This window comes from Lathamus discolor, chromosome 1 (genome assembly GCF_037157495.1).
Source record: "Lathamus discolor isolate bLatDis1 chromosome 1, bLatDis1.hap1, whole genome shotgun sequence".
Lineage (NCBI taxonomy): Eukaryota > Metazoa > Chordata > Aves > Psittaciformes > Psittacidae > Lathamus > Lathamus discolor.
Window position 1 is genome coordinate 28,784,021 of NC_088884.1, and position 25,239 is coordinate 28,809,259.

General features: G+C 39.5%; 1 protein-coding gene across 2 annotated transcripts in view; it reads right to left on the reverse strand.

Annotated features, from left to right (window-relative positions):
• Positions 1-859: 859 nt before the first annotated feature.
• The window catches only part of DUS4L (dihydrouridine synthase 4 like), a 39,506-nt gene continuing 15,126 nt past the window's right edge, over positions 860-25,239 (reverse strand). For both annotated transcript variants that reach the window (XM_065665990.1, XM_065665981.1), the window contains 6 exons: positions 22,758-22,858; positions 21,251-21,401; positions 14,794-14,929; positions 11,989-12,100; positions 3,233-3,333; positions 860-1,858 (listed from right to left, as the gene is read on the reverse strand). In XM_065665990.1, the coding sequence (XP_065522062.1) occupies positions 1,826-1,858; positions 3,233-3,333; positions 11,989-12,100; positions 14,794-14,929; positions 21,251-21,401; positions 22,758-22,858 (634 nt within the window). In that variant the 3' untranslated portion in view covers positions 860-1,825. The remainder of the gene's footprint in view (positions 1,859-3,232; positions 3,334-11,988; positions 12,101-14,793; positions 14,930-21,250; positions 21,402-22,757; positions 22,859-25,239) is intronic.

Below are 25,239 nucleotides of genomic sequence, written 5' to 3' on the forward strand. Positions count from 1 at the left end.
TTTCAGCTCCTAGGGAGCAGTACATACCACCACACACTCCTTCCCACTTCCATCATGCTCTAGAGCAAAAAGGACTGTAAAGCATTTGGACTTCTTCTCAAGAAGTATCATTTCTATCAGTGCATTCACATTAGCTATTGTTTTGTTCAGTGGTATTTTTTCTAAGATAATTTTTTAGGGATGAATAGTGAGTGCATGATGTCTTTCATTGTACATAGCTAATTATCTACCTAATTATTTACTTCTATTATAGGAAGAAATGCTTGGAATTTAATGACCAAACAGCAATAAATAAGTAATTTTGCTTTTGTTCTGGGCCTTAAAGTAAGAAGAAACAGGCAAGTTGAGTTCTGTTTCTAAAGCCAGCACTCACTGTTATACCTCTAAGGCTTCCAAACATAGTCGTGAGATCAGACTGGAGAGAACACTCTGCCGTAAGTTTTAATATTTCAGAAAGAGGCTGGGGAGGGGAAAAAGAATGCATGCAACTACATCACCAAGAGCTGTGCATATGCAGGCTTAAATATGGCTATGAATGTTTTGATCTGAATAAACAAATCTCCAGTGTTGTGGAATCTCCAAGAACACATTCTGTACTACTTCACCAAGGATGAAGTATTTTTTTAACAAACATATGCATTCTAGTACGATTTAAAGTACTTGACAGTCCACATTTAAATTCTAAGCTAAACAAATCATATTTCCAGAGCAATCAAAACTATCCTAATGAAGAAGGCTGGACTTCAGGAAAAGTTAAATATCACCAGGTTAGGAGTGTACTTCTTTCTTTGAGCATACGCCTATTAAATCTGATGACATAGTATACTCAGAAATTTATATGAATAAACCCAGAAACTCATGAACTTAAACAACTCTTTTAATACAACATATCCAACTTTCAAATAAAAACTGAAACAAACTGACAAAAAAGAAACTCAAACCAATTTGCTGAATGCCAGGAAGGGCTTATGCAAAACAGTGCACATTTATTTGAGGTATCGTATCCATGAAAACAAAACAAAACAAACCCAACTATCTACACTTAGAAAGAATTTTTACTTCGCAAGGCAAAAGAAGTTAGGTGGCACATACAAAGTAAACAGATGTAAACAGTGTAAAACTACAGAATTATAATACCAACCAACCAAAAAACTTTCATAATGAAAATTGAAATAACATCATATATTGAAGAACAATAAACCAGAGGCATGCAAAAATATCATTTGTTAAAATACACTCATCCACATGGCTAAGTGAAAATCACAAGCCAGTGAGATAGATGGAAAACTACATTTCTAAATCCTTCCTTATTTTCCTTAGACTGATTGTCATTCAATTTTCCACTCAAGTGGAATGGCTGATGAAAAGCTTTCAGCCTTCTTCAATCCACTGGTAACTGATTTTTTGAGGACTCCAAACAGGTGCTGCAAAGGAGGTTTAGGTAATTGTGTCTTTATGATAGTAGTGTGATATACAACCTTGCTCAAATGCTACAAGCAAATGGTGCATGATCTGTTACCATTGTGTAAGGCAAAAAAAACTTGGAGAACATTCAAGTTGCTCCCAATGGAACTGAAAGATTTTTGAGTTTCTCCTCACAAGAGCAGTGAGGTATGGTAAATTGGGTAAGCCACTTAACATTTTATTTGCAACACAGAATATTTTGGCAACCAGGATATATATTAGAGGAATTGGAATAGTGACCTGCAGTGCATGTGCTTTCCAGAAAAATCAAGTTTTGTTTCAGGAAAACACTGGAAGCCCAAACAGCACAAGGCTCTTCTCATTGAAGCAACTGTACTGATGCCGTCTGTCTTGAATACACCTACAGATCTTTCTTGTCTTCATTTAAACTGTCCTGAAAAGAGACAGATTAGAATAATATTTTATGTTTGGCAAAATCAGAGACCATTTGACTCCAGATGACACATTTTGCCCCCTTGCAGTCACACTGGATTTGTTCACTACACACCCTTCAAAGATGCAGTCCCATCAACACTACCCCACATAACACATGTGCTTCTGGTCCTGGTACAACAAGCAGCCTAATTCTGCTCCCTGTTCACATTACAGCTGAACCGTGCAACAAACTCGGCAGAAAATGTTTTCTGCTATCAGCTGATTTATCTTTAGGAGTTGCATCTACTGTGTGCTCAGTACCTTCTGTTCTTTCCATTCAGAAGTAAACACAGAAAGCTGTAAGGATGTGTGTTCTAGACCACAAGACTGTTAGAAATGCAGCAGGACTACTATGGCTCATTACACAGGGAAGCACAACAAGGACAGGACATGCATGGTGGTCTTAATTCAAACACAGAGGTCAGTTGAACAATCTTTGTGAGAGCATAAGAGTGTGGCTGGGAATCAGTAAGCAGATTCACAGAGTACAGGAAAGAGATAACCAGCTCAAATTTGCCTTTTTAATTACTACAGGACCAACCAACCACTTTTCTTGAAAGCAGGTCACCATAATTTTAACATTAATCCTTTCTTTTCTCCCAAGATCATTACTTGTAAATAGGCTAACTTTCAGTGTTATTAAATTTTGGTTGAATTTTGAGACAGACGTTAGGTATGGAACATTCAAAAACACTGGTCAGACAACCAGTATATAATTACTTTACATATTATGGGTATTAAAGCCACACACATATGCAAAGCTAATCAAACTGCTAATTCAGCTTTTTGCTTGCTATGTTGAGGGTCTTTTTGTGTGTGTTTGTTTTGTACTTCAGTTTGAATTTTTATCATAGCCTGTTTTTAGCCTAGGCTGGTTTTTTATTTCTTTCTCCTCCTCCAGTCCCCTGTATCAACAGTTTTGCAAGATTTATAATCCAGTATTGCAAAAGCATGTTTAAAGAGCAAACAAAATAAATTATAAATGATGTATATACCACACACACACATCCTATTATTGTCTTACAAGATTTCAGTACAATCATCACATGCAAAACTATCTGAATTTTATTTCATGAGTGACAGCAAAATAGCCTAATGACAACTTGAACTTTGTCACCTGAAGTGGAAAAAAGAAAGTACTAATAGCTCTGCCATCCAGTCCTTGAAAAACAAAATTCTACCATTTTAATGAAGTTAAGGAGTGCTGCCCATTGTAACTTTATGCTATATTAAAGATTTTTGTAGATTCTCCTGCATAACACCCCCAAGAAGCAGAATTTTGCTCGTACAATTTCAGAACATTGTGATCATATAGTGATCCAGAACCACCTACCTGAAGCTGTTCATATTCTTTCATCAGATTATCATATTCTCTTTTAAGGCCTTCAGACTGCTTTTTAACTGCAGCCACTTCAGTATTTGCCTTGTGGAGAGCTGTAAAACACAGGAATTAGTGGTTTACTTGTACTCCTCCAGTTCCTCAGAGCCCTAGTTATGTATTAGGACTCCACTGCACTTGACAGTCCTTCCTCTAAAAATCCTTAAATTTAAAAAAAAGCATCACATATAGACGTATGGGACAGGGAGGGGAAAAAAGAATTACTTGTGTTCAGAAATAGTCACACAAGGGACAGAAGGGGCTGTAAGAAAGGGCAAGACCAATAAACTGCTGACAAAGGTGAGAAGTTAGTGATGACTACTGTGTTCTGTCACATTGCAGAAGACAGTTCTAGAAAAGCAAAACTCTACAACTACAAAACTAAAACTGCCAGCCCTCTTAAAGCAATGAGGGAACTCAAAACACTGGGCAAGATTTTAGCAAAGCAGCTGTCTGACATCAGGGGAAGGGGAAGGAAAAGGAAAAGAGAGAATACACAATTACAGGAGCACAGGCCCCTCTTTCACTCTGTTATATATTTTACTGTATGAGTTAATTCATTATAAGCTTCACTTTACAGAAGAGAAGGCAGAAATGGTGGTATAGGACAGACAACTGTGAATAGGTTTTTAATGTAAGAAAAAGTAATTATTACTGTATTCACAATCTCAACAGCAATAAATGAGAGCATGTCTATACTGCAGCACAAAACAGTCCAGGACTCTACAGAGGGTAATTTACAATGCAGGGTAAATTACCACAGTTTCATAAAGCCGTTACTCCTAAGCTGTAATGTAAGCATTTAAGTAAGGTCATTTAGGCATTTTTATATTCCTCCACTATAGGTATCTTGGGCTTCTTTATACTTCCCTGTTGTAGCAGCACAGGCATATCCTAAAACTTGATTTATTTGTGCTAAACCAGAGAAAAGTTAATGACCCATAAGGCTGCTTCACAGAGCCATATTTAAAAAACAAATCTTGATGGTACAAATAAAAGAGAAACATCTGCAATTTCCCTTGTTCCAAAAATGTGGATCTATCCTTTGTGAGCTCTCTGAGACACATTGTTCTTTCCCAAAGACCTCCAAGACACTCAAGAATTGCAGCTCTGTAAGATCCTGTTCTCAAATGGTAAGCTAGATGTGTTCTCTGTTAAGCACCTAGCTACAAGCACTCTGGTCTGAACCACATTTCTCTTTGGGTGCCAATTCCTGTAATAGCAGGACACAAGACTTGACCACTCTCCTACATGCAAAAAGGAAGACTCCCTGTCCCAGCACTTCTGCTATTTTAAATTAATTTGAATGTATAGATTCTCACTTTAAAAGTATGCAAGTAATAGGACTTTACTTATTCCAGTAATAGGACCTCAACCTAGCCTGAAATTCTGGTCTACTGAAGTTAATGACACTTATGTCTATTGATTTCAACATGGTCAAACACATTCCCATCTCTTTACATCCTGCATTTCACAACCATACTCTTACACAGATATCCACCCTTTAAAGAAAAAGCATCCTTGACAGCATCAATACAAAAAACTTTTCTGAAGGTTTTGGTATTTGGAATAACCATGATTTGCACACATCTGACAAGTCAAACCCCACTGCATTTATTATCTCTCTATGATCTTCCTAATGTTTAAAATACGCCACAGTAAAATTTGGAAATCACTCTAAAATAAACCTGTGACAATTTCATAAGCTTCTGAATTTTAAGCTGCAGACAAAAACCAAATGCATGTGCCATTTTGCTTCTTCAAGAATCTGCTGATTAGAAAGCTAAATTTTGCCCTGTTTAAACATTCCTGTACATAGTTATAGTAAAAATTATCAATAGCTCACTTCTGAATAAGTTGTAACTTTGTTATCGATTTAATACTATTTAGCTGTTTGCAAGCAGCAGCACTGTACTTTAGTTACAACTAAAAGCGCCTGTATCTTTAAAACATGAACAAAGTAAAGTATCTGCAGACTGAGAAAGCAAACAAGCCACTGTATTGTTTTAATGTTTTGACCAAAACAGATGTATGACAAGAATACCTCACCTAACCCTAGATGAAAAAGAAGCACAGAACAGATTGTCCTTTCCACCTGTGTTGGCTATGGACAAAAAACCCCACCAAACCCAGACTCATTCCTGTCGGGGCCACACAATAAAAAGGAGCATTGCATCTGTCACATGAATTCCCCAGTGCACCAACTTCTCTGGATGTCTTCCTGTCAAGCAACAGAGACCCTCCATCCATCACTGCTCAGCTATTTTGCCACTGCATGAACGCTGCAGTGCAGACCAATCGATCATACAGGTATATTGTCGGTCATATGGATCGTATCATATCATATGAACGCTGATCCAGCAGCAAACAGAAGATCCTTTGTGTGCACAATACAGTCAGTTATTATTTCTGGCTTCCATCTGGTCCGTTACTTTGTCTCATAGGAGGCAGAACAGCTGGACTGTCAGCAAACAAAACCCAATAGCTGACTGCTCCCAGCAAACAAATGCAGAAGGCAGGAGGCGAGAATGCTGCTTCCATGTTAATGCAACAAGTGAGAGGAACAGTCAGTAAGTCCTAAAACCGGAATCCAGTCTCAGTACTGTGAGAGGTGGGCTATCCTTTTTAATTTCTTTCCCTTCCTTTCAAAGAAAAATCTACAAAATATCCTTAGGGCAGTATATCAACAGAAGGTATTTATGGAAAACTACCCCTTAAAACACTTAATGTGTGACTGAAGGTCCATAAACTAAAACAACATGTACAGTCTGGGAGAAACAGAAAACTTGTCCTTCCCTTACCACATTCTCTGTATCCTGTTCCAGGATAGATAGCTTACTTCAGATTCCTCTACAGTCGAGGCAGGATGAGAAATAAAATTGCTCTGAAGTTACTAGAGCCAAGTAGCTGTAGCATTTCTATTATCTTCTCAGTTTAACAAGGATGGAGAACCAAAGAGTAAAACAAAACTGAACAGCAACAAAAGCAACCAATGATTCCTTGGGCATTTCCCTGCACAACCACTAGTCCTGGTCTGACTAAATCACTTGACTTACAGTACCTGCTACTAAGGAAACGATCTGGAACTTAAATTAGCATTGCTCACAATACAAGTCTAAACCCCAAATTATTTGGACTAGTTTAAGAGTAAGAAAGATCTCTCTCTTTCAAGAGTTCTAAAGTTGAGAAAGAGCTATTCACATTTAAGAACTTAGGCACTGACAGGACAACAAGATTTGCCAACAAATACTCTGTAAAGCTGGGAACACAACTCCAGTCAAATAATTCCATGCTAATTCTGAATTCTCTGAAGATGTAATGGTCAGATAAAGTTCGAAAAGAGAAGGCAGGGCCAAAAAATCATACACAAATTTGCTCTGAATACCTTTCACAACCTCAAATGAAACGTTGTTACGGAAGGGATGTTACAGTGTTTTTAGATGACATAAGTGCACTTGCATAAAAACCCATCCTTGCTGTATGAAGTGCCATTCCTCTGAATCAACAAATACGACTATCAGCTCTAGCTGGATGTGACACTGTGCAATGGCTCCTGCTATGATTAAGTAAGATGGACTATGGACTTTGTCTCCAACCCTCCCTCTAACACTGGCTAAATAACATGAGACTGTGGCCAATTCTTTCAACTTGTATCGCTTATCCCCAGCTTACAAAAGAAAGCTGATAGCTGCTTTTTTGGTTATTTTTTGTTTTTAAAAGCTAGAGTGCTACAATGGAGCTCAACACAAATACAGTTTCCCTACATGGCACTGGCCTGCCTGGCAACACAAAGGCCAAGCTGAACTCTCTCTGGTAGCAACAGTTCTATGAAAAGTATTCCCAGTGTCTGCACTGTTTAGTATCTAACACCTACTAATATTAGCATTTAAGTGAGAGTTGTACATCTGCATATGCATGCTTTCTAGAATAGTCAACAATTAAAAGCTATTTCAAAACCAGCCCTCCAGATGAATTGTTGCTCTCTTACTGTCTCCTACACCACTACGCAACCATGAAACAAAAAGCACTTGTGACACTTTCTGTCCACAAAACAAACCTCATTAAAAAATGTGTGGGAGTTCCATCAGAATTTCCTCCTGCCCCACTACATGCTTATGACAACAATATATAAATAGAGAGTATTTTATGAGAAAGTTGAACTGAAGTTCAAAAGCACCTAAGCAGCTTTGGTGAATCAGTCCACATTTCACAAAGTCAGATCCTAATGGTAGAGACGAAGAAACAGTCTTTGGATTTTGTCTCAGTGTGGCACTACAGACTCGGCTTGAAGATGCAAGAAGGTTCCAGCTCAATTATTGCACAGAGGTGCTAGGGACCACAATGGCCATTATGCTACATCAGGTGCAAGTAGAAGCTTTAGGCACATGTCATCTGCTACGCAGTACCCTTAGAAGAGTGAGGGGTCAGGGAGCTGGCCAGGAATCTGTGACCACTGTGTTCTGCTACATGACTTGATTAATACTAGTTGTTCATATAAAAGTCTGTTGAGTAAACGAAGCTGTAACCTTTACTATACACTAGGACAGTGTTACCAAAAAATGGCCTGAGATAGAAGGTGAAATTGTACAGCACTGCAGAAGTCTCCCTCCTGCCCAAAGGGTACCATAACAAACTGACATTTCACACTTCAGCACTTCCACAGTGTGGGATCTATGAGCAAGAAAAGGAAGTTAATGCATCAGAAGTCCCACCCCTGCCCCCAACCCAAGCACTGCTGTAAGAACAGCTGCTTTATAAAATGTCCCTCAGACTCTGACCTCATGCCCAGTTGCAGATATTTTGTTTCATTGTAGTTTTTCGCATTACTTTCAAAACTATCAAAATGAAACAGTATCATAGCATCTCCTTTCCCCCCAAAACCCCTATGGGTCTGAGACCAGCAGCCAAACTGAGAGCCTTTAAGTATGTGAATCAAATATGTCTAATGTGTAGCAGGAGAAACATTCTCACATCTGCACTGGGTTCTCTCACAAGTATGTATTAATAAACGTAATGTATGTAATAAATATTTACAGGTATCAATTACATGTTTTTCTTAACATACAAGTGTATCAATAAAATACCACCTCAGAAGATTTCTAAACAGTCATGTTATTACATGTCCCGGTATGTCAAAAATGGATTTAGGCTCTGAGAGTGCTAGCCCCACTGCTGGGTGCCTAAACCCGCCCCGAGTGTGTGCGACTGCAATAAAGTAGTGAAGAACCAGCCCCCTTTCCTTCACTTCCACAATAAAGCAAAAAAGGGCATCAAGTGGGATAGGAAAGTCAAGTCTAAAAACAAATTCTGCAGAAATCTTTGTCCCTCATTTCCAACATTTTCTCAAATTTTTTTGTAATTTCACTACTCAGTCTTTGTCCTGTATTTTGGTTCTTCTTCCTACTTGTCCAGAGCACACTAGATGGCAAAATGTCATCTTAACTTCGGGTTTCATGGTTAAGTAGACCAAAAAAAGAATAATAAAAAAAAAAAAATCAGGTAAACTGTGTTTCCTGGAAAGGTAGAAAGCTGAAGAACTAGAGTTGAGTCTCCTGGAAGTCTGCAATAATCACTGTCTACATTGTAATTTCAGAAAGAGGACACATACAGTATTTTCCCTGCTAGAAGTTGTAAATAAATTCAATTCTTACAGAAAAATTGGATCTCCCCTGAAGCCACAGCACTTACCTGACACTAAACTGAGTTTTTTTAAATGTGAAGCAGACTTACAGTTAGGAGGCAGACTTACATTTCAGCTCCTAGGTGCCACTGTTGAATTAACCCACCTTTCAACATGTGGCCTACTATAAAGTAACAGATCACCTATCACCACACATAAGTAGCACAACAAATGTGCCAGACTAGAGCAATGCATATTTGAACTAAAACTGTTCTGTGAAAAACATTATACTTGTTTTTCATCCAAGCAAACAAACAAAAAAAAAAAACTAATACCAAAAACCAACCAACCAAAAAACCCCTCCAAAAAACAAAAACCCAAGCCCCAGACAAACAACAACAAAATCTGAACTTACAACTCTTACTGACACTGTAGCTGGAAAAAAGAAACAGACACACTCCCAAAACCCAAACCAGTAAAGTCTTCCCTTTCATACTAGTTTTGCCGTGTTTCATGACAGAAGGTGACACTCCCTACACTCTTCATTCCCCTTCCTCCCAAAAAATAACCCCAAAATTTCATGGATTGGACTTTGTGGGCACGAAGGTTCCTTTAGTTATGTGAGCTCAGCAGCATGAAGCCACTTGTTAAAAAGAGGTAAAACAAGCTTTTCAGTCTCAACCTTGATTTTGTGCAATACATTACTAACACTTAGCGTGCATGAAACTCAACATTCACATGTTCAGCTGCAGAAGTTTAATAAAAACGACTGTAAAGTTGATTCACATTAAATCTCTAACACTCCTCAGAAAATTGTGTCTATACACGTAGTCGTTATTAAGATAGACATACCTTAACACCATCTAGCTGACTATGGCAATCAATGTAACCATGTGTTTTTCTGTTTTGGCAATGAGGGGGATGGCATCAGAGAGAGGGTTGTAAGTATTTTCCTATTCATTCCCCTCCCTCACTTTCCCCGTTAACAAAAGACCCAAGCATGCCTTAATTTATACATCTTTTGGATGGACAACAGCCCACAGGAAGAATGCAGCTGTAGCAGCAGGTGGTAAATCTATTTATTCCTTAGCTTTCTCTAGCATTCCTGACTGAAAAGCTTACATTATATTAGTGTTACATACCACCAGTTAGATTAAGTAAAACATATGCACTTAAGTTTTCCATTGATCCTACCACTTCAAAGGCAGTTTTCACCCCCTTTCTTTAAGAAAACAGCAGGAGGGGGAAAACTCACAATCAAACCTGCCTGAGAACGTGAACTAATGAGACCCTATTTAAAAGATTCTTGTTGCTTCAATCCCAGCTGAAAATAGCTATTCTACAGCTCTTGTTCATCTTCCCAGTGGACATTGAAAAACGAGTCATGAAATATTTGTTATTCTTACAGCTTTGTAGCAGTGCCATGCAATATGAAAGCAGGACTGTGTTTTGATGATAACATGCTATCTGGTGCAATGAAAATCCGTATTTTGTTACAGTCTGAACATCTGATTAATGCTTACAAGGTCACTGGCAGTGTTATCTTACAAACACTGATTTCAGATGAGCAGGTGTCATAAGTATCACAGACCTTGACAGATCCCAATAAAACAGAACCAAACAGGTAAAATCTGCTTCTATCTCAGTTTGGGTTGCCTAGAAAACAGTTTTGACAACCTAAACCTTAAACACGGAAGCTGCTAACAAAAGTATTATGTTACAAATTCCAAGGCATGTTTCCGGGTAGACGAAAAGAAAAGGGGGGGGGTAGTGGGGGGGGGTGTTAAAAAAGAAGCAGCTAACATCTCTGCTGCAGGAGATATACAAACTTAGAATACTACTCAAGGATTTTAACTTCTACCTGACTGAAAACCCACTTTATAGAAAAAACCTCACCCACATTTTATACAGGGAGAGTAGTTTATATGTGTGAAAGATCAATCTAATGCCTATTACATTTAACCACGCAAAGTGCAAGGTCCTACACTTGGATTGGAGGCACAGCTACACGTTGGGCAGAGAAGAGATTCAGAGCAGCCCTGCAGAGAAGGACTTGGAAATGTTGGTCAATGAGAAAATGAACATGAGCTGGCAGTGTGTGCTTGCAGCCCAGAAAGCCAACCGTATCCTGGGCTGCATCAAAAGGAGTGTGACCAGCAGGTTGAAGGAGGTGATCCTGCCCCTCTACTCTGCTCTCGTGAGACCTCACCTGGAGTATTGTGTGCAGTTCTGGTGTCCTCAACATAAAAAGGACATGGAACTGCTGGAACAAGTCCAGAGGAGGGCCACGAGGATGATCAGGGGATTGGAGCAGCTCCCGTATGAAGATAGGCTGAGAACACTGGGGCTGTTCAGCCTGGAGAAGGCTGTTTGGAGAAAAGAAGGCTGCCTGGAGAAGAGAAGGCTGCCTGGAGACCTCATAGCAGCCTTCCAGCATCTGAAGGGGGCCTATCAGGATGCTGGAGAGGGACTCTTCATTAGGAACTGTAGTAACAGGACAAGGGGTAATGGGTTCAAACTTAAACAGGGGAAGTTTAGATTGGATATAAGGAAGAAGTTTTTTACTATAAGGGTGGTGAGGCACTGGAATGGGTTGCCCAAGGAAGTTGTGAATGCTCCACCCCTGGCAGTACTCAAGGTCAGGTTGGACAGAGCCTTGGGTGGCATGGTTTAGTGTGAGGTGTCCCTACCCATGGCAGGGGGTTTGGAACTAGATGATTTTAAGGTCCCTTCCAACCCTACCTATTCTTTGATTCGATGATTCCATAAGCAACCTGCAATTGATTCCATATCCTGGTCATGTCACTGATGAAGACAAGTCAACACCATTTAAACATAATCAGTACAATTTGTTAATAATTACTATTTAACCAAGGTGTTCAAATTACACTGTACACATTTTCAGAATGAAAACATTACTAAAATACGGGGATGGCAATTGTAAGTTTTTCCAGTTCCCACTCAAATGTGAAGAAACCTCAAGTGCTCTGTAAACTGATGGAGTTAATTAATACTATACCTGAAAAAATTTGACATCCAGTGTTAAAATCAGCTTTTTCTTAATTGCAAAGAAATCCTAACCAATACTTACCATTTGATGTCTTCTGTAAGTCTGCTTTCAAAAGTTCAACTTCCTTCCTCAACTTTTCATTAGTTGCTTCTGTTAACTCTTTCTTTGCACCATTTCCTTTTTTACTCAAGGCCTATTAAGAACAACAATTGCTACAGTTAATTTTGCTTTCACTAGTCTGACATTAATGCCAAACAACCAGAGAACATCCACCTTAATCTTGCAAAGTGACAGGTTCTATCAAATGCCAACATGACACAGGCAGATACTCAGTCACTGGAGGCTGGGGGAGGAATGGAGGGGAAGAATGCTCCATGCTTTAAGTTGATACTAATGGCATACTTGCAGTAGTATGCCATTATCTCCTGTCTAAGACTTAAACCATGTCAGAGTACTTTGTATCTCTGCATCAAGCCCACAACTTTGGTTTAGGTTATAAATGGCTTTTCCGGAAAACATGTACTGGGACTGCAAGTGACAGAACACTGCCATGTTTACCTGCAATTTGTTCTAACAGTTTATTTTTATTTAAATCATGTAATACATTGCAAATCCCCCCTTGCAGGTTTGCAGCTACTTCTTCAAACTTCAGAATGCCTCAATAATCAGATTATATTTCCACTGGAATTAAAAAAAAAAAAAAACCAACAAAACACCAACCCCCCCCAAAACACCCCAAACCCCAAAATAAACTAGTGGAGGACTCAGGAAGAGCCCTATAAGTACTAGGCACAACAGCAGCATACTCCCTGTACTCTGAAAATGTTGGCTCTACTATATTTGTGTATGCTTTTATCATTAAGGCGATTGCTACTGATGACTTAAATGCTAAGGATTAGACCCCATAATTCGACACTTTGCTCATATAGCTTCCTCTATTACCCAACCAAGCATCATTTGTTACAAAAAATAGCAAAAGAAGTTGTAAATGCTTAATGGGAAAAAGAAAAGTAGAACTGAGATGAACAGCTGTTTGTTAACTGATGATCTGACGATATCAGAGGTTACTGGGTACAGGTGGGAGCAGAGGGGAAAGATTACTTTAGGAAGAAGGAAAATAACTGTTTATAAAGACTGGTAAACGATCCAAAGAAAAAGCTTAGGAAAATTTTCCAGAAGCTATTTAACTTAAGAGCAGAGATTGCATTTGACTGCTGGTAACAAAACCATAGTCAATTTGTAATGAAATTAGCCAGAAATTGCCTTATTTACTTTGTGTCCACCTTTTCCCTATTAATACATACATAGTTATTTCTAAAAACATTTATCTTCTCTTCTCTATGGAATCTCTGAACAGGCGACAGTGCACACATAGCACACTAGACTTACAGTATTTATACTTACATCCAGTACCCTATATGTAATCGCTCTTGCCTCTTTGGTGCTGGAATGAAACACTTGTAAATGAACACAAATGCAGTGACCAAGCCACAAAGGAACCTAAGTCATAGTATCAGTATAAAGTTAAAATAAACCAATTCTGAACACTTTGCATCTCCAGTGCAATAGAGATCCGCAACAGCTACCACTGTTTTTTGCAAACCATGCAATCAAACACACAAATAGAAACAGACAGGAATACAGTTTCCAGTTTCTGGCTATCACTTACAGGCAGCTAAAGAGAATGTGTTGCTAAGAGAATGTGAGAGCAGAACAAAAAGAGGACTTTTGGCCAAATCCCAACAGTGGGGAGGGTGAAGTACCAGTATGCAGAAAAGAGACAAATTCCATGGCTGAGGGAGGGAGTCTGAATCGTTTTGATAAAATACCAAATCCCCAAATTTTGTAATCATTTCATACTTGGGAAATAGCTAACACACACTCTTGTGATCACTGGTTTACAACACCTCTCAACTAGATTTTCTTTTTGCATCCCTTCTAGTGCTGTTTGTCCAGAATCTGTTCTCTTTTTCTGGAGATTTATTACAGTGCTGGTAACCATAGACACTGCTCCAGACAAACAGGAAGGAAACCTGTACACACCTGCAGTGAATTTTGTTTTAACAGTGTAGTAGACTGAAGATTGCTGTAAAAGTCTTCATAACCTGGGTATTTGCACTCTAGCTTATGGTTCAATCTCTTCCAACAGAAGTCAAACTGACCAATTACGAGAGATTTCATACATTTATCTTTATTATCTTTGCTGGCTTCCCTTCCTCCATACAACCACAACAGACAAATGATAATTTTCTTTATTGTTCTCATAAAAATAGCATATCTTTGGTCCACTGGTGGTTCTTTGAAGTCAGGAAGTGTTGGTAACATCCTGATTAATACCACGTCAGTGCCTTACTGAGAAAGGAAGGCATCAGGAAATTGGCTGACCCACCTTAAGAACAGTTGCAAGAATACAAACCACAGTAAATGCAAAAAGAGCAATTTTACACGTTGGAAAAGACATTTCAGGACTGGAGCAAATCCTATTTAGAAGCAGCAGCCAGCACAAGAACAGCTATACTGTAGGCTTTTCTGTACTGGACTGCTATAGCCCTGACCTAAACAGCCAACTGTTGACAATAAAAAGAACAAAATTAGTGCCTCACTTCACTTTGTTTTGCTTTAATTCAGAGAGATATTTTAAAAATATATTACTATTTTAATGAAATTTGTACTGGGAAGAGAGAAGCTCATTTGGTTTCCTTTGTTAATAAAATACTACTGAAATCCATATTTGATATTCTGCATTACATATTGTAAAATCATTGTTTTTCCTTTTGTACCAGAAAGAAAGAAATGAACAAACATTATTCAGTTGCAAACCAACCTCATACATTTTGTACTAGACACTTACTGTATAAGAAAATAACCAAAAAAGCTCAGAGATACCTCCTGTGGCTTTTCAATCTTGGCCAGGTATTTTTTGGCTGCTTCAGTAGCATCATTCACTTGCATTTCCAGAGCTGCATGAGATGCCATCTCTTTTGCCAGCTGATTAAGAAGGGTAATAGTACGTCTCAATACACTGGTGAAGAAGCACAGTGAACAGCATAGTAATTCACAGCACAAATCAAAACAAACAAAACTCCCACCCCTTTTCTTCCTCTGTATTAGATGTGAAAACAAAACTATAAAAGGACTGTTTAAGCACACAAAGAGAAACATCCAGGCTCATCAATGACAAATGTCAGCAAAATAGACTGAAAAGATTTTCATCCATCAAAAAAAAAAAAAATTCAGTCTCATTTTTAGCCAATGCAGAACCTCCCTCCTCCCAAAAATCCACAGCCACTGAAGGTTTAGAGACCTGTTTGCTTAAAGGCTGACATGCTCTTACACAACCATCCTTTTAAAGATGATGGATCTCTGAATACAAGACCCAAGCAACACATTATCGTAATGAGTACAAGGCAAAAACAACCCCCCCAACCCAAATAACCACCCTGCAACTTTATAAAAGGCCTTACAAGAATAAAATCAGCAACATGAGCATATTAATCTTCAAAGTACTCTGTCAATACCATATAAATCATAACATGCATCAATGTCAGCACTCATATAGCACTTCAAATCTAAGCTCTGCAAATACCTCGTTTGATTAGATCTAGGGATTGCCTCTTTGCATCGCTACTTTCATTATTCACCTTGGAGTCTTTCAAAGCAGTATATTGCTGAATCAAGTAAAGGCCAAAGCAACACTGAATTAATTCCTGTACTATAACTATGCAGCTGCTCTTCAAAAGCTATTTGAAAATCCAAGTAATTGGCTTTTTCTAACTGAAAACATATTAATAGAACTTCTGCCTTTCAAAGTAAGCCCTCCCTGCCCAGCTTTTTCATTGAAAGCTCCTATTCTTTTTTTGGTTTAATAAAAAAGTTAAGGTCCCCATGCCACTACTTTTCTATGGGTTAGCATGTTTTACTATTGCTTACTGATTTACAGATTCAGCAGTTGGGAGTCAGTAAAATATCATTAACAAAACAGAATCACAGCATCATGTAGGTTGAAAGGGGCTTCCAAAGGTCATCACGTTCAAGCTCCTGCCCAAAGCAGGGACAATTTGAGAAGATTGCTCAGAGGCTTGTCTAGTTGGGTTCCCACTGTCTTAAATGATGGGATATTCGACCATCTTTCATGGTCCTTGTTCCAGTGTTTGACTGCTCTCGACAGCAGAAGTACTCTTTACCACAAGCTGGAATTTCTCAGATTCCTGGTCTGTTGCCTCTTGTCATTCCTGTGTGAATCCACTGAGAAGAGCTAGCTCCATCTTCTCTTCATCTTTACCACTAGACAGCTGTAGAAGGCAATAGATCTCTCTCCTTTAATGTCTCTCTTTCTGGCTGAAGCCAAGCTCCCTCATCCTCTCCTCATAAGTCTTATGTTTCAGGCTCAACCTTCTCAGTACCCCACTGCAATAATCCAGTGTTTTGGGAAATCAAAGCCAGACACAGAGGAACAACCACTTCTCTTGATCTGCTGACTACACCCTTGCTATTAAAGCTCAATACATGATTGACTGTCTGCCAGGATTTCCAGATCCTTTTCTACAAAGCTGCTTTCTACCCAGTCAGCCAGCCTGGATGCTGTACATGATCATCTTATAAAATGTCAGAGTTTGCATTTGCCTTTGTTGAAGTTAAGACTTCTGGCAGCACACTTCTCCAACTTGTCTAGCTCCCTCTGAACAGCAGCCCTGACCTTCAAGATAGCAACCACTGATTTGGTAGTCTGCAGCTTGCTGAGAGCACATTCAATCTCATCATCCATGTTGTTAATAAGGACATAAACAGTACTGAACCCAGTACCAATCCCTGAGGGACACTAGCTGAAATTTGCATTATTATCATACTTTAAGCCCAAAGGCCCAGGAAATTTTCCATCCACTTCTTTCTCCAATTCTCCAGCACATATCCCTCCACAGCTAGGCTATCAGGATACCACAAGAGACTATGCCAAAGGCCTTGCTAAAGGCACACAGCATCCACTGCTCTGCCCTTTATCTATATACCCATTCATCTCATTGCAGAAAGCAACAGGGATGATCAGGTATGATCCACCCCTCAGTAAATCTATGTTGGCTGTTTTAAGTCACCATATCTTTCATGTCCCTGAAAGTGGCTTTGCTCCATCATCTACCCAGGGAGGTGAGGCTGATTACTCTCTAGTTCCCTATATCCTCCTTTCCTGGTTTTTGTCCTTCTTGAAGACAGCTGCGATGTTTGCTTCTTGCAATCAGCAGGACCTTCCCCTTGATCATCACAATCTGTCAAAGATTAGAGTATAGCCTTGCAATGACATTCACCGATTCCCACTGCCTGCACTGTGATACATCCCATTGTAGAATGCCCAATCTTCTTAAATACTCCCTAGCTGCATCTTCTGCTACTTGTGGGTAATGTTGCATCCCCCACCAACTCTCCTAGAAGGCTCAGGCCTAGAAGGCCAAACAGCAGACCTTACTAACAAGAAACGACATAATGTAAGGTTGGTAATGAGACACTCTAAGTCTCATTCTTCTCCATACCCTTTGTCTTTGGTCCCCTGCCTCAGTGAGCAGTGGCCCATGTTTTCTTTAGCTTCCCTTTTGTTTTCAGTCCTTCTTATACCTCTCTGGTTCAGCATGGGATAAGAAAGGGCCAGACAAGACTTGGCAGGCTCTCCAGGACATCAAGTCAGATTAGCAAACAGGTGCCTCTGTCCTACCCAGTAAACAGTCTCTGGTAACCATGACATTCCTCTGTCCAAACAGTTCGGTGGATGAAGTCTCAGCTGGTCCCAATACCTCCAATGATAGGAGGTAATTTTCCTTGCCTGTACCCAGTGTTCTGCAACTGCTGAACCACAGAGAGAAAACAGCTTTTGTTGTGTTGCCAGAATGACAAGCTTCCAGCCTCCTCCATTTTGGAAAATTCCTTCTATCACTTCTGGAATTCTCCTATTGACTGATACACTAAAATGAACCAAAATTGACCGAAAGAATAAACTACAGGTATCCAAGTACCCACTCACACCTACATGTTGTTTCAACTTGGCTGGGCAATTATAGTAGCAGTATAGGATAAAGCAACACAGGGAACACTCATCCCCCTTTTCACTAGCAGATAGTATACTTTTTGATGGATAAGCAAAATAGCTCTACTAAGAAAAGTCCTTTGGTATAGCCATTAATATATGAATATTTATTTCTTGTAAATCTTGGTGAAAGGCCAGTATCCAATAAAGGCCTTAAGCCTTCTGGAGCAGAGCTTTAATCCACAAAAAAAAACCCAAAACCCACTATTAGGGCTACCTGACAAGTCTTCTTCCTTAAAAGCCAAGTGGGAGTAGGATCCTGGGGGACCAGCTTCCAACTCCTGTGTAGGACACAATCCAGCTATTCCTTTCTTTGAGAAGAGATCACAAACAGATTTGTGCATATTTACTTAACCTTTCTGAAGGAAGCCAGAGAACACAATGCATTCCTATCACTGTTGTGCAAAGCTACAAACATCTTTGTTTTTTGAAAGTATCCCTGCTTAAGTTTTATATGAATTTTTCCTTGACACTTCTTTCCATACAATGCTCCTCAATGACCAGCTAAAAAGGCCATACATCATCCAAGGGGAATAAGTTTGTCGTAAGTCTCTGCAATTCCAGGCTTTCTTGTTCTGTGTTCCTCTCGCATATCTAGGCAGGATCACACAGCTCACTGAAGGAATGCAGAAGAGGGGCAGTACTCTTTGCCCAGTGTCACCATAAAAACGTACGAATAGGAAATCGTCTGACTTACAATCATAGAATAGTTAGGACTGGAAAGGACCTTAAGATCATTCAGTTCCAACCCCCCCGCCAAGGGCAGAGACACCTCACACTAAACCATGTCACCCAAGGCTCTGTCCAAACAGGACTTGAACACTGCCAGGGATGGAGCATTCACAAATTCCTTGGGCAACCCATTCCAGTGCCTCACCAGCCTCACAGCAAAGAACTTCCTCCTTATATCCAATCTAAACTTCCCCTGTTTTAAGTCTGAACCCGTTACTCCTTGAAGAGTCCATTCCCAACATCCCTAAAGCCCCCCGTTCAGATACTAGAAGGCTGCTATGAGGTCTCCAGCAGCCTTCTCTTCTCCAGGCTCAACAGCCCCAACGTTCTCAGCCTATCTTCATACGGGAGGTACTCCAGTCCCCTGATCATCCTCATGGCCCTCCTCTGGACTTGTTCCAACAGTTCCATGTCCTTTTTATGTTGAGGACACCAGAACTGCACACAATACTCCAGGTGAGGTCTCACAAGAGCAGAGTAAAGGGGCAGGATCACCTCCTTCGACCTGCTGGTCACACTCCTTTTGATGCAGCCCAGGATACGGTTGGCTTTCTGGGCTGCGAGCGCACACTGAAGCCGGCTCATGTTCATTTTCTCATTGACCAACATTTCCAAGTCCTTCTCCGCAGGGCTGCTCTGAATCTCTTCTCTGCCCAACCTGTAGCTGTGCCTGGGATTGCTCTGACCCAGGTGTAGGACCTTGCACTTGGCATGGTTGAACTTCATAAGGTTGGCATCAGCCCACCTCACAAGCGTGTCAAGGTCCCTCTGGATGGCATTCCTTCCCTCTAGCGTATCAACCGAACAACACAGATTGGTGTCATTGGCAAACTTGCTGAGGGCACATTCAATCCCACTGTCCATGTCACCAACAAAGATGTTGAACAAGACTGGTCCCAACACCGATCCCTGAGGGACACCACTTGTTACTGGTCTCCAGCCGGACACTGAGCAATTGACTACAAATATGCTGCCATCCAGCCAGTTCTTTATCCACCGAGTGGTCTGCCTATCAAATTGATGTCTCTCCAATTTAGAGACAAGGATGTCGTGTGGGACAGTGTCGAACGCTTTCCACAAGTGCAGGTAGATGACATCAACTGCTCTACCCCTGTCCATTAGTTCTGTAGCCCCATCATAGAAGGCCACCAAATTGGCCAGGCAGGATTTCCCCTTAGTGAAGCCACGCTGGCTGTCCCCAGGCACCTTGTTGTTTTTCATGTGCCTTAGCATGCCTTCCAGGAGAATCTGCTCTGAGATTTTGCCAGGCACGGAGGTGAGACTGACTGGTCCGTAATTCCCTGGGTCTTCCATTTTCCCCTTCTTGAAAATGGGGGTTACATTTCCCTTTTTCTGTTTATCGGAACAACATCTGACTGCCATGATCTTTCAAATATGATGGGCAGTGGCTTAGCAACTTCATTTGCCAGCTCCTTCAGGACCCACAGATGGATTTCATCAGGTCCCATGGACCTGTGTACATTCAGGTTCTTAAGACAGTCTTGAACCAGATCCTCTCCTACAGTGGGCCTAAGGTCTTCATTCTTACAGTCCCTGTGTCTGCCTTCCAAGACTTGGGTGATGTGGTCAGAGCCTTTGCCAGAGAAGACTGAGGCAAAGAAGTCATTAAGAACCCCAGCCTTTTCTAAATCCAGGGTAGCCAGTTCTCCTGATAGCTTCCAGAGAGGGCCCACATTGTTCTGAGTCTGTGTTTTATTTGCAATGTAACTACAGAATCCCTTCCTGTTATCTTTCACATCCCTAGCCAAGTTTAATTCTAGCTGGGCCAAATGTCTGTTTCCATTCATTCACATTAGTGAACAAATAGTGCCCAATTAGTTCATGGGCTCCTTGCCCAACTGAGATTTGCAGGTTGTGGTGGCTATTGTGAAGATTCACAGGTAGTTTTGGCTGCTCCTGCTGGCTGGTACAGAATCATCCTTTCTGTTACCCTGTTTTATCAGCTGTATTTAAACATCCTGAAAGGGATACCGCAATTAAGATCATGATATCGTAGCAGGCAGCTGTCACAAAGCCCTTGATTTGAAAAAATATCTGCAACTTTCCTCAGAAGCTGGAACATTATCCTGCAGTTCCTAACTTCAAGCTTTAGACAAAGTGGTTTAAGTCAGACTCAAGCTTTGCTTCCTAACTTGCAACACATTAAGATTATTTAAACAGTGTTTTAGTTTTTGAGGGTTTTTTATTCCAGTTTTCCAAGTTCAAAACAAACAGAATATAGGGCGTAAGTTTAAGGAAGGAAATTTGTATTCCCTGAAGAAGCTTCTCCTGCAAAATACAGGTTTTCTCAAGCATTCAAAATGTTTCTTTCCATATGTTGCTCACATACTCTTCCAATCTTCAAACATTTGTAAACATCATTTTCCTTGCGCTTACATGCCTCATAGCCAATCTGCTCACACTTAATTCTTTAATCTCTTGAAACTGATCTTCCAATCTTTTTTTATAGTTGCACTACTTTGTGCGATAGTTCCTTTAAAGAAACAATCTATGTAGAACTCAGAAAAATGCTATACTTACAGCCAAAGAAACAAGGAAAAACCTGAGAGATACAGGTTTCTTTGGGATCGGAAGAGTTTCATCTGAATATGATCAAAGGCACTGGAATTGACATTTGCAGCCTTTTCATTCACATGAACTGCTGAGTACTTCTTGACTTCTCTAACAGCATCTGCAATCAAAACAAATTTGTTCTTATTCACATCTGTGGGTATTCATGCATGATAAACCCGACATCGTACTGGAAATATGTATTTGGACTTTCTGCTCAGCAAACAGTCGCAAGACAAATAGTGACATCACTTATGTTACCCATACATTTAAAAGATAGATCTTGATAAACGACTATAGCAATATAAGACATTTCCACACATAATGCTAAATCCTTGCCCAAACCATGCTTGAACAGTCATTTCCAACACTTGCACCCAGCCACCAAGGATCAGGCCAAAGCAACACACTCTACAAATGTTACCAGAGACCCTGCAGTCTCAAAATGTTACTGCTGACAATTGAATTAAAATTCAGTCAGTGGACAGTGAGAAAACAGAAAGCAAAAAGAAGAGATGTCTTCTGAAGTATTTACCTCATACGGAATTTAGATAAGCATGTATTTTAGTAATGACAGAAGTGCCTATGCTTGAATCACAGAAGGAAAAAATTATTTTTAACATCCATCCAAATAGGAATACTATAGTATCAGTGTTGAACATGAACAGAAAAGAGGGGATAACCTACACCTCAGTTTTTTTTCGTATGCCTTTCATCCATCTCTCCATTTCCTTTCACCTGTCATATACTCCTGATAGTTCTGCAGAAGGGCCAATACACGGCCAACATTTTTGAAAGGACAAAATAATTAATTAGGACTTACATCCATACGAATCCAAAACCCATTTATAAGTTCCTATTACAACCTATAAATGTAAAGTCATCATATACATAATTAAGGCAAACACAATACCTAAAGTCTCTTCTTATACATCAACAAAAATATACATTTCATGACACATCATCAGTTGTTACAGCATAGGGTCATCATTCAAGCTCCACATCCACTAAAGCTTTACTCCTACTTGATAGGCTTCATCATCTATTTGTAACAAATGTAGCCAACAGCTGTTTTGTAGCTGTACTAAGCAAAAGTAGTCAAATAGCCCAGTGCTTTGATATATGCCTCTGCTGTTCTATTTCAGCAGCAACCAAGAGAAAGAGTGCCATCTACTGCATACTGCACAGCTCAGCCAATTCTGGTTCTCAAACATTTCAAGTTCACATACTTGTGCGAGAAAGGGAAACCAAGCAACAACCTAGACCAAGCTCCATTTTTCCTCCTCAGTCACTACTACATTACTATTGTGTTTGGACTCCGAACATGACGCTGTATAAGCCCTCTGCTCCTCCATTCTATTGCAGAACTATGAAACAAATCAGATGATTTAGATTTCAACTCTTTCAATTAATCTACTGCAATGGACTCCATATACCATTTCCCTCACTCTCCATTAAGAAATTATTGAACACTTACCAAGAAACAAGACGATCAGTAAAACTATTATTGTAAGGAACATCTTGTTCCAAAAAACTGCCACTTTGCTCCATAGAGGAATCGTAAAAATCTTCTGCCATCTGTAAAATAGCATTGTGTTATTCAAGAATTAAGCATTAAAAAAAAAAGGCATAACAACCTCACAGAAGAGAGCTTTATTATTGATACAAGACTTATGTAAGGTCTCTAAAAAGCTGCTTTAATTGCAACACAATTTAGGTATACATAACTTTTCCAACAATCCAACTTGTCTCTTTTTTGTCTGTTGTCAATACAAGCAAAGACAGTTGGTTCAGCTTGAAAACTTCTTGCATGATAGCAGGTACTCTCCAGGTGTGTTTTATTTTAGTTTTTACTTTGGCTAGCTTACTTTGTGTTCAGTCCTGAACACAAATAAACTCAGTACAATAAATTCAGGGGTGGGGTAAAGATGTAAAACCCATTCCAACATTTTTATTTCTATCCACTTATACCCCTTGTTGCCAAACAAAATAAAAACCCTTCACAAATTAAGATAATCTCTACCATCCTTCTTCAGAAGGCTTATTTTTCACACTGATGAATCCGCATAATTAGAAAGTACACAGATTGTTATTACATTCTATCTTGCAAATGATAACAAAAGGACAACTCATGTTTATGTTTTGTCAAGGGTTAAAACCTCTTTCAAGAGCATAAATTTGTTGGCTAGAGAAGCAACTTCAGAGGCCCATTGGTGGTGAAGACCATTTTGTTGTTTATGCAACTGCTTATTCAATATTCCTCCATGGAGGGCTCTGCAAAAATTCACACTTGGGAGTACAAAAAAAAAAAAAAAAGCATGCGATGTGCTGAAATGAACTGAAACTCACAGAGACAACAACAGAACACCTGCTTGTCTCCTTTGCTGCAGGTCAGAATCACTGCTACAGTACAAGTGAAGTAATAACTAATTATGCCACTGGGGGTAGAACACACACCTGCTAGTCACCATCTGATTATTTTAGGTAAAATTTCCAACTTTTGTTAAGAGTATTAACATTTTTCAGAGGCTGTTAAAATTCATCCTTTAACAAAGCAGTTTCTAACCTACTGTGAACTTACATTAGACCATTGCATCATGTCCAATGTTTCCTTCTGGTTCTGTACCAGAAAGAAAGTGTTTAGCATTGTATGCTCAAAAACCTCATTTAAATCTTTTGGAATCATCTGAATTCTTCATAGCAGACAGCCACGGTTTGTGTCAACAAAAAAGCTGACTTTAATTAAGCTAAGCTACAACTCAAACAAAGCTAACCTGCTAACTCTTCAAACATGTAATTCTCCAAGTTTCATACCAATCTCCACTTCAGAAGTGATCTTCTAAGGTATAATCTTAGGCCAACTACACAGCCAAGTTATATTCAGGCTAAAAAGAAAAAATAAATCTCTAATGCAAAGCCTTCCTGTGTTACATTTTTATACTTATTTTTCCTCAAGTGTGGGCATTCATTTTACTAACACTCCCATTTCCTTTTGGTGACAGAAGTCACATAAATATAATCCTCCCAATTACAATACTGGCCACAACTAAAGATATACTGCATCTGCCACTACAGTTCCATCTTTTTTCTTACTTGCATTTTTCTATTGTCAATTTACTTATTCCCCAGGAACTTAAAAGCTCATTAGCAAATTCAGAAATGAGTTTAACACTCAAAAATGTGCAGGCACAAAGGAGGCAAACAATCTGTTTGAAGGCTGACAAGCAAGTAAATCAAAACTTCAGAGAACAGCAGCTTCATGTCTGCTTTTAATAGTGCATGTTTCTACCACTGACAGAACCAGCTCCCAGACCACTAAGAACTGTTGCCCTCTGGCACTGTCAGAGCAGCCAAATCTAATCTGTAACCACACAAGTTTCCTGCAACAGTTTTACTAAAAAGATAATTACATGTCACAAAGGATTTCCCTCTTTCAGAAACTACTGTTCAAAGGAAGAGCTGAATTCTGTAAACCAAGCACAAAAATCTATCCTTTGTATATAATTACAAGTACTGTGTCTAGTGTTTGAATACATTTTGGTACACTTCAGGTTATGAATTTGCTTTTCAGACATAGGCTAGATTCTAGCCCTGTTTATGTCACAAGTGAAGCCAATACTCCCAATATACTCTGCATGTGTCATCAGCCTCCAGAAATTCTTGCAGCTTGTTGCCTCATATAAGCCATTAATAATCTGATGATTACAACTCCCAAAATACTTCTCACTTTTTACATACAGTTGCACTTTTGACGAGAAAACAACAGAAAATACCAGAACTCAACAAGCTATGTTGAAATGCTGAGGCCTTTCCGAGCCAGTCTGCAAAAACCAAAGGTTAGTTTAGATTTTAGAACAGTTTCAAATTCTAAAGTTGAGGAAACATGACTAATCATTGCTATTGGCTGTGGAGGATCCAATCACTAAGACTCTCCTACACGTTTAGGCAGCTAAATTCAG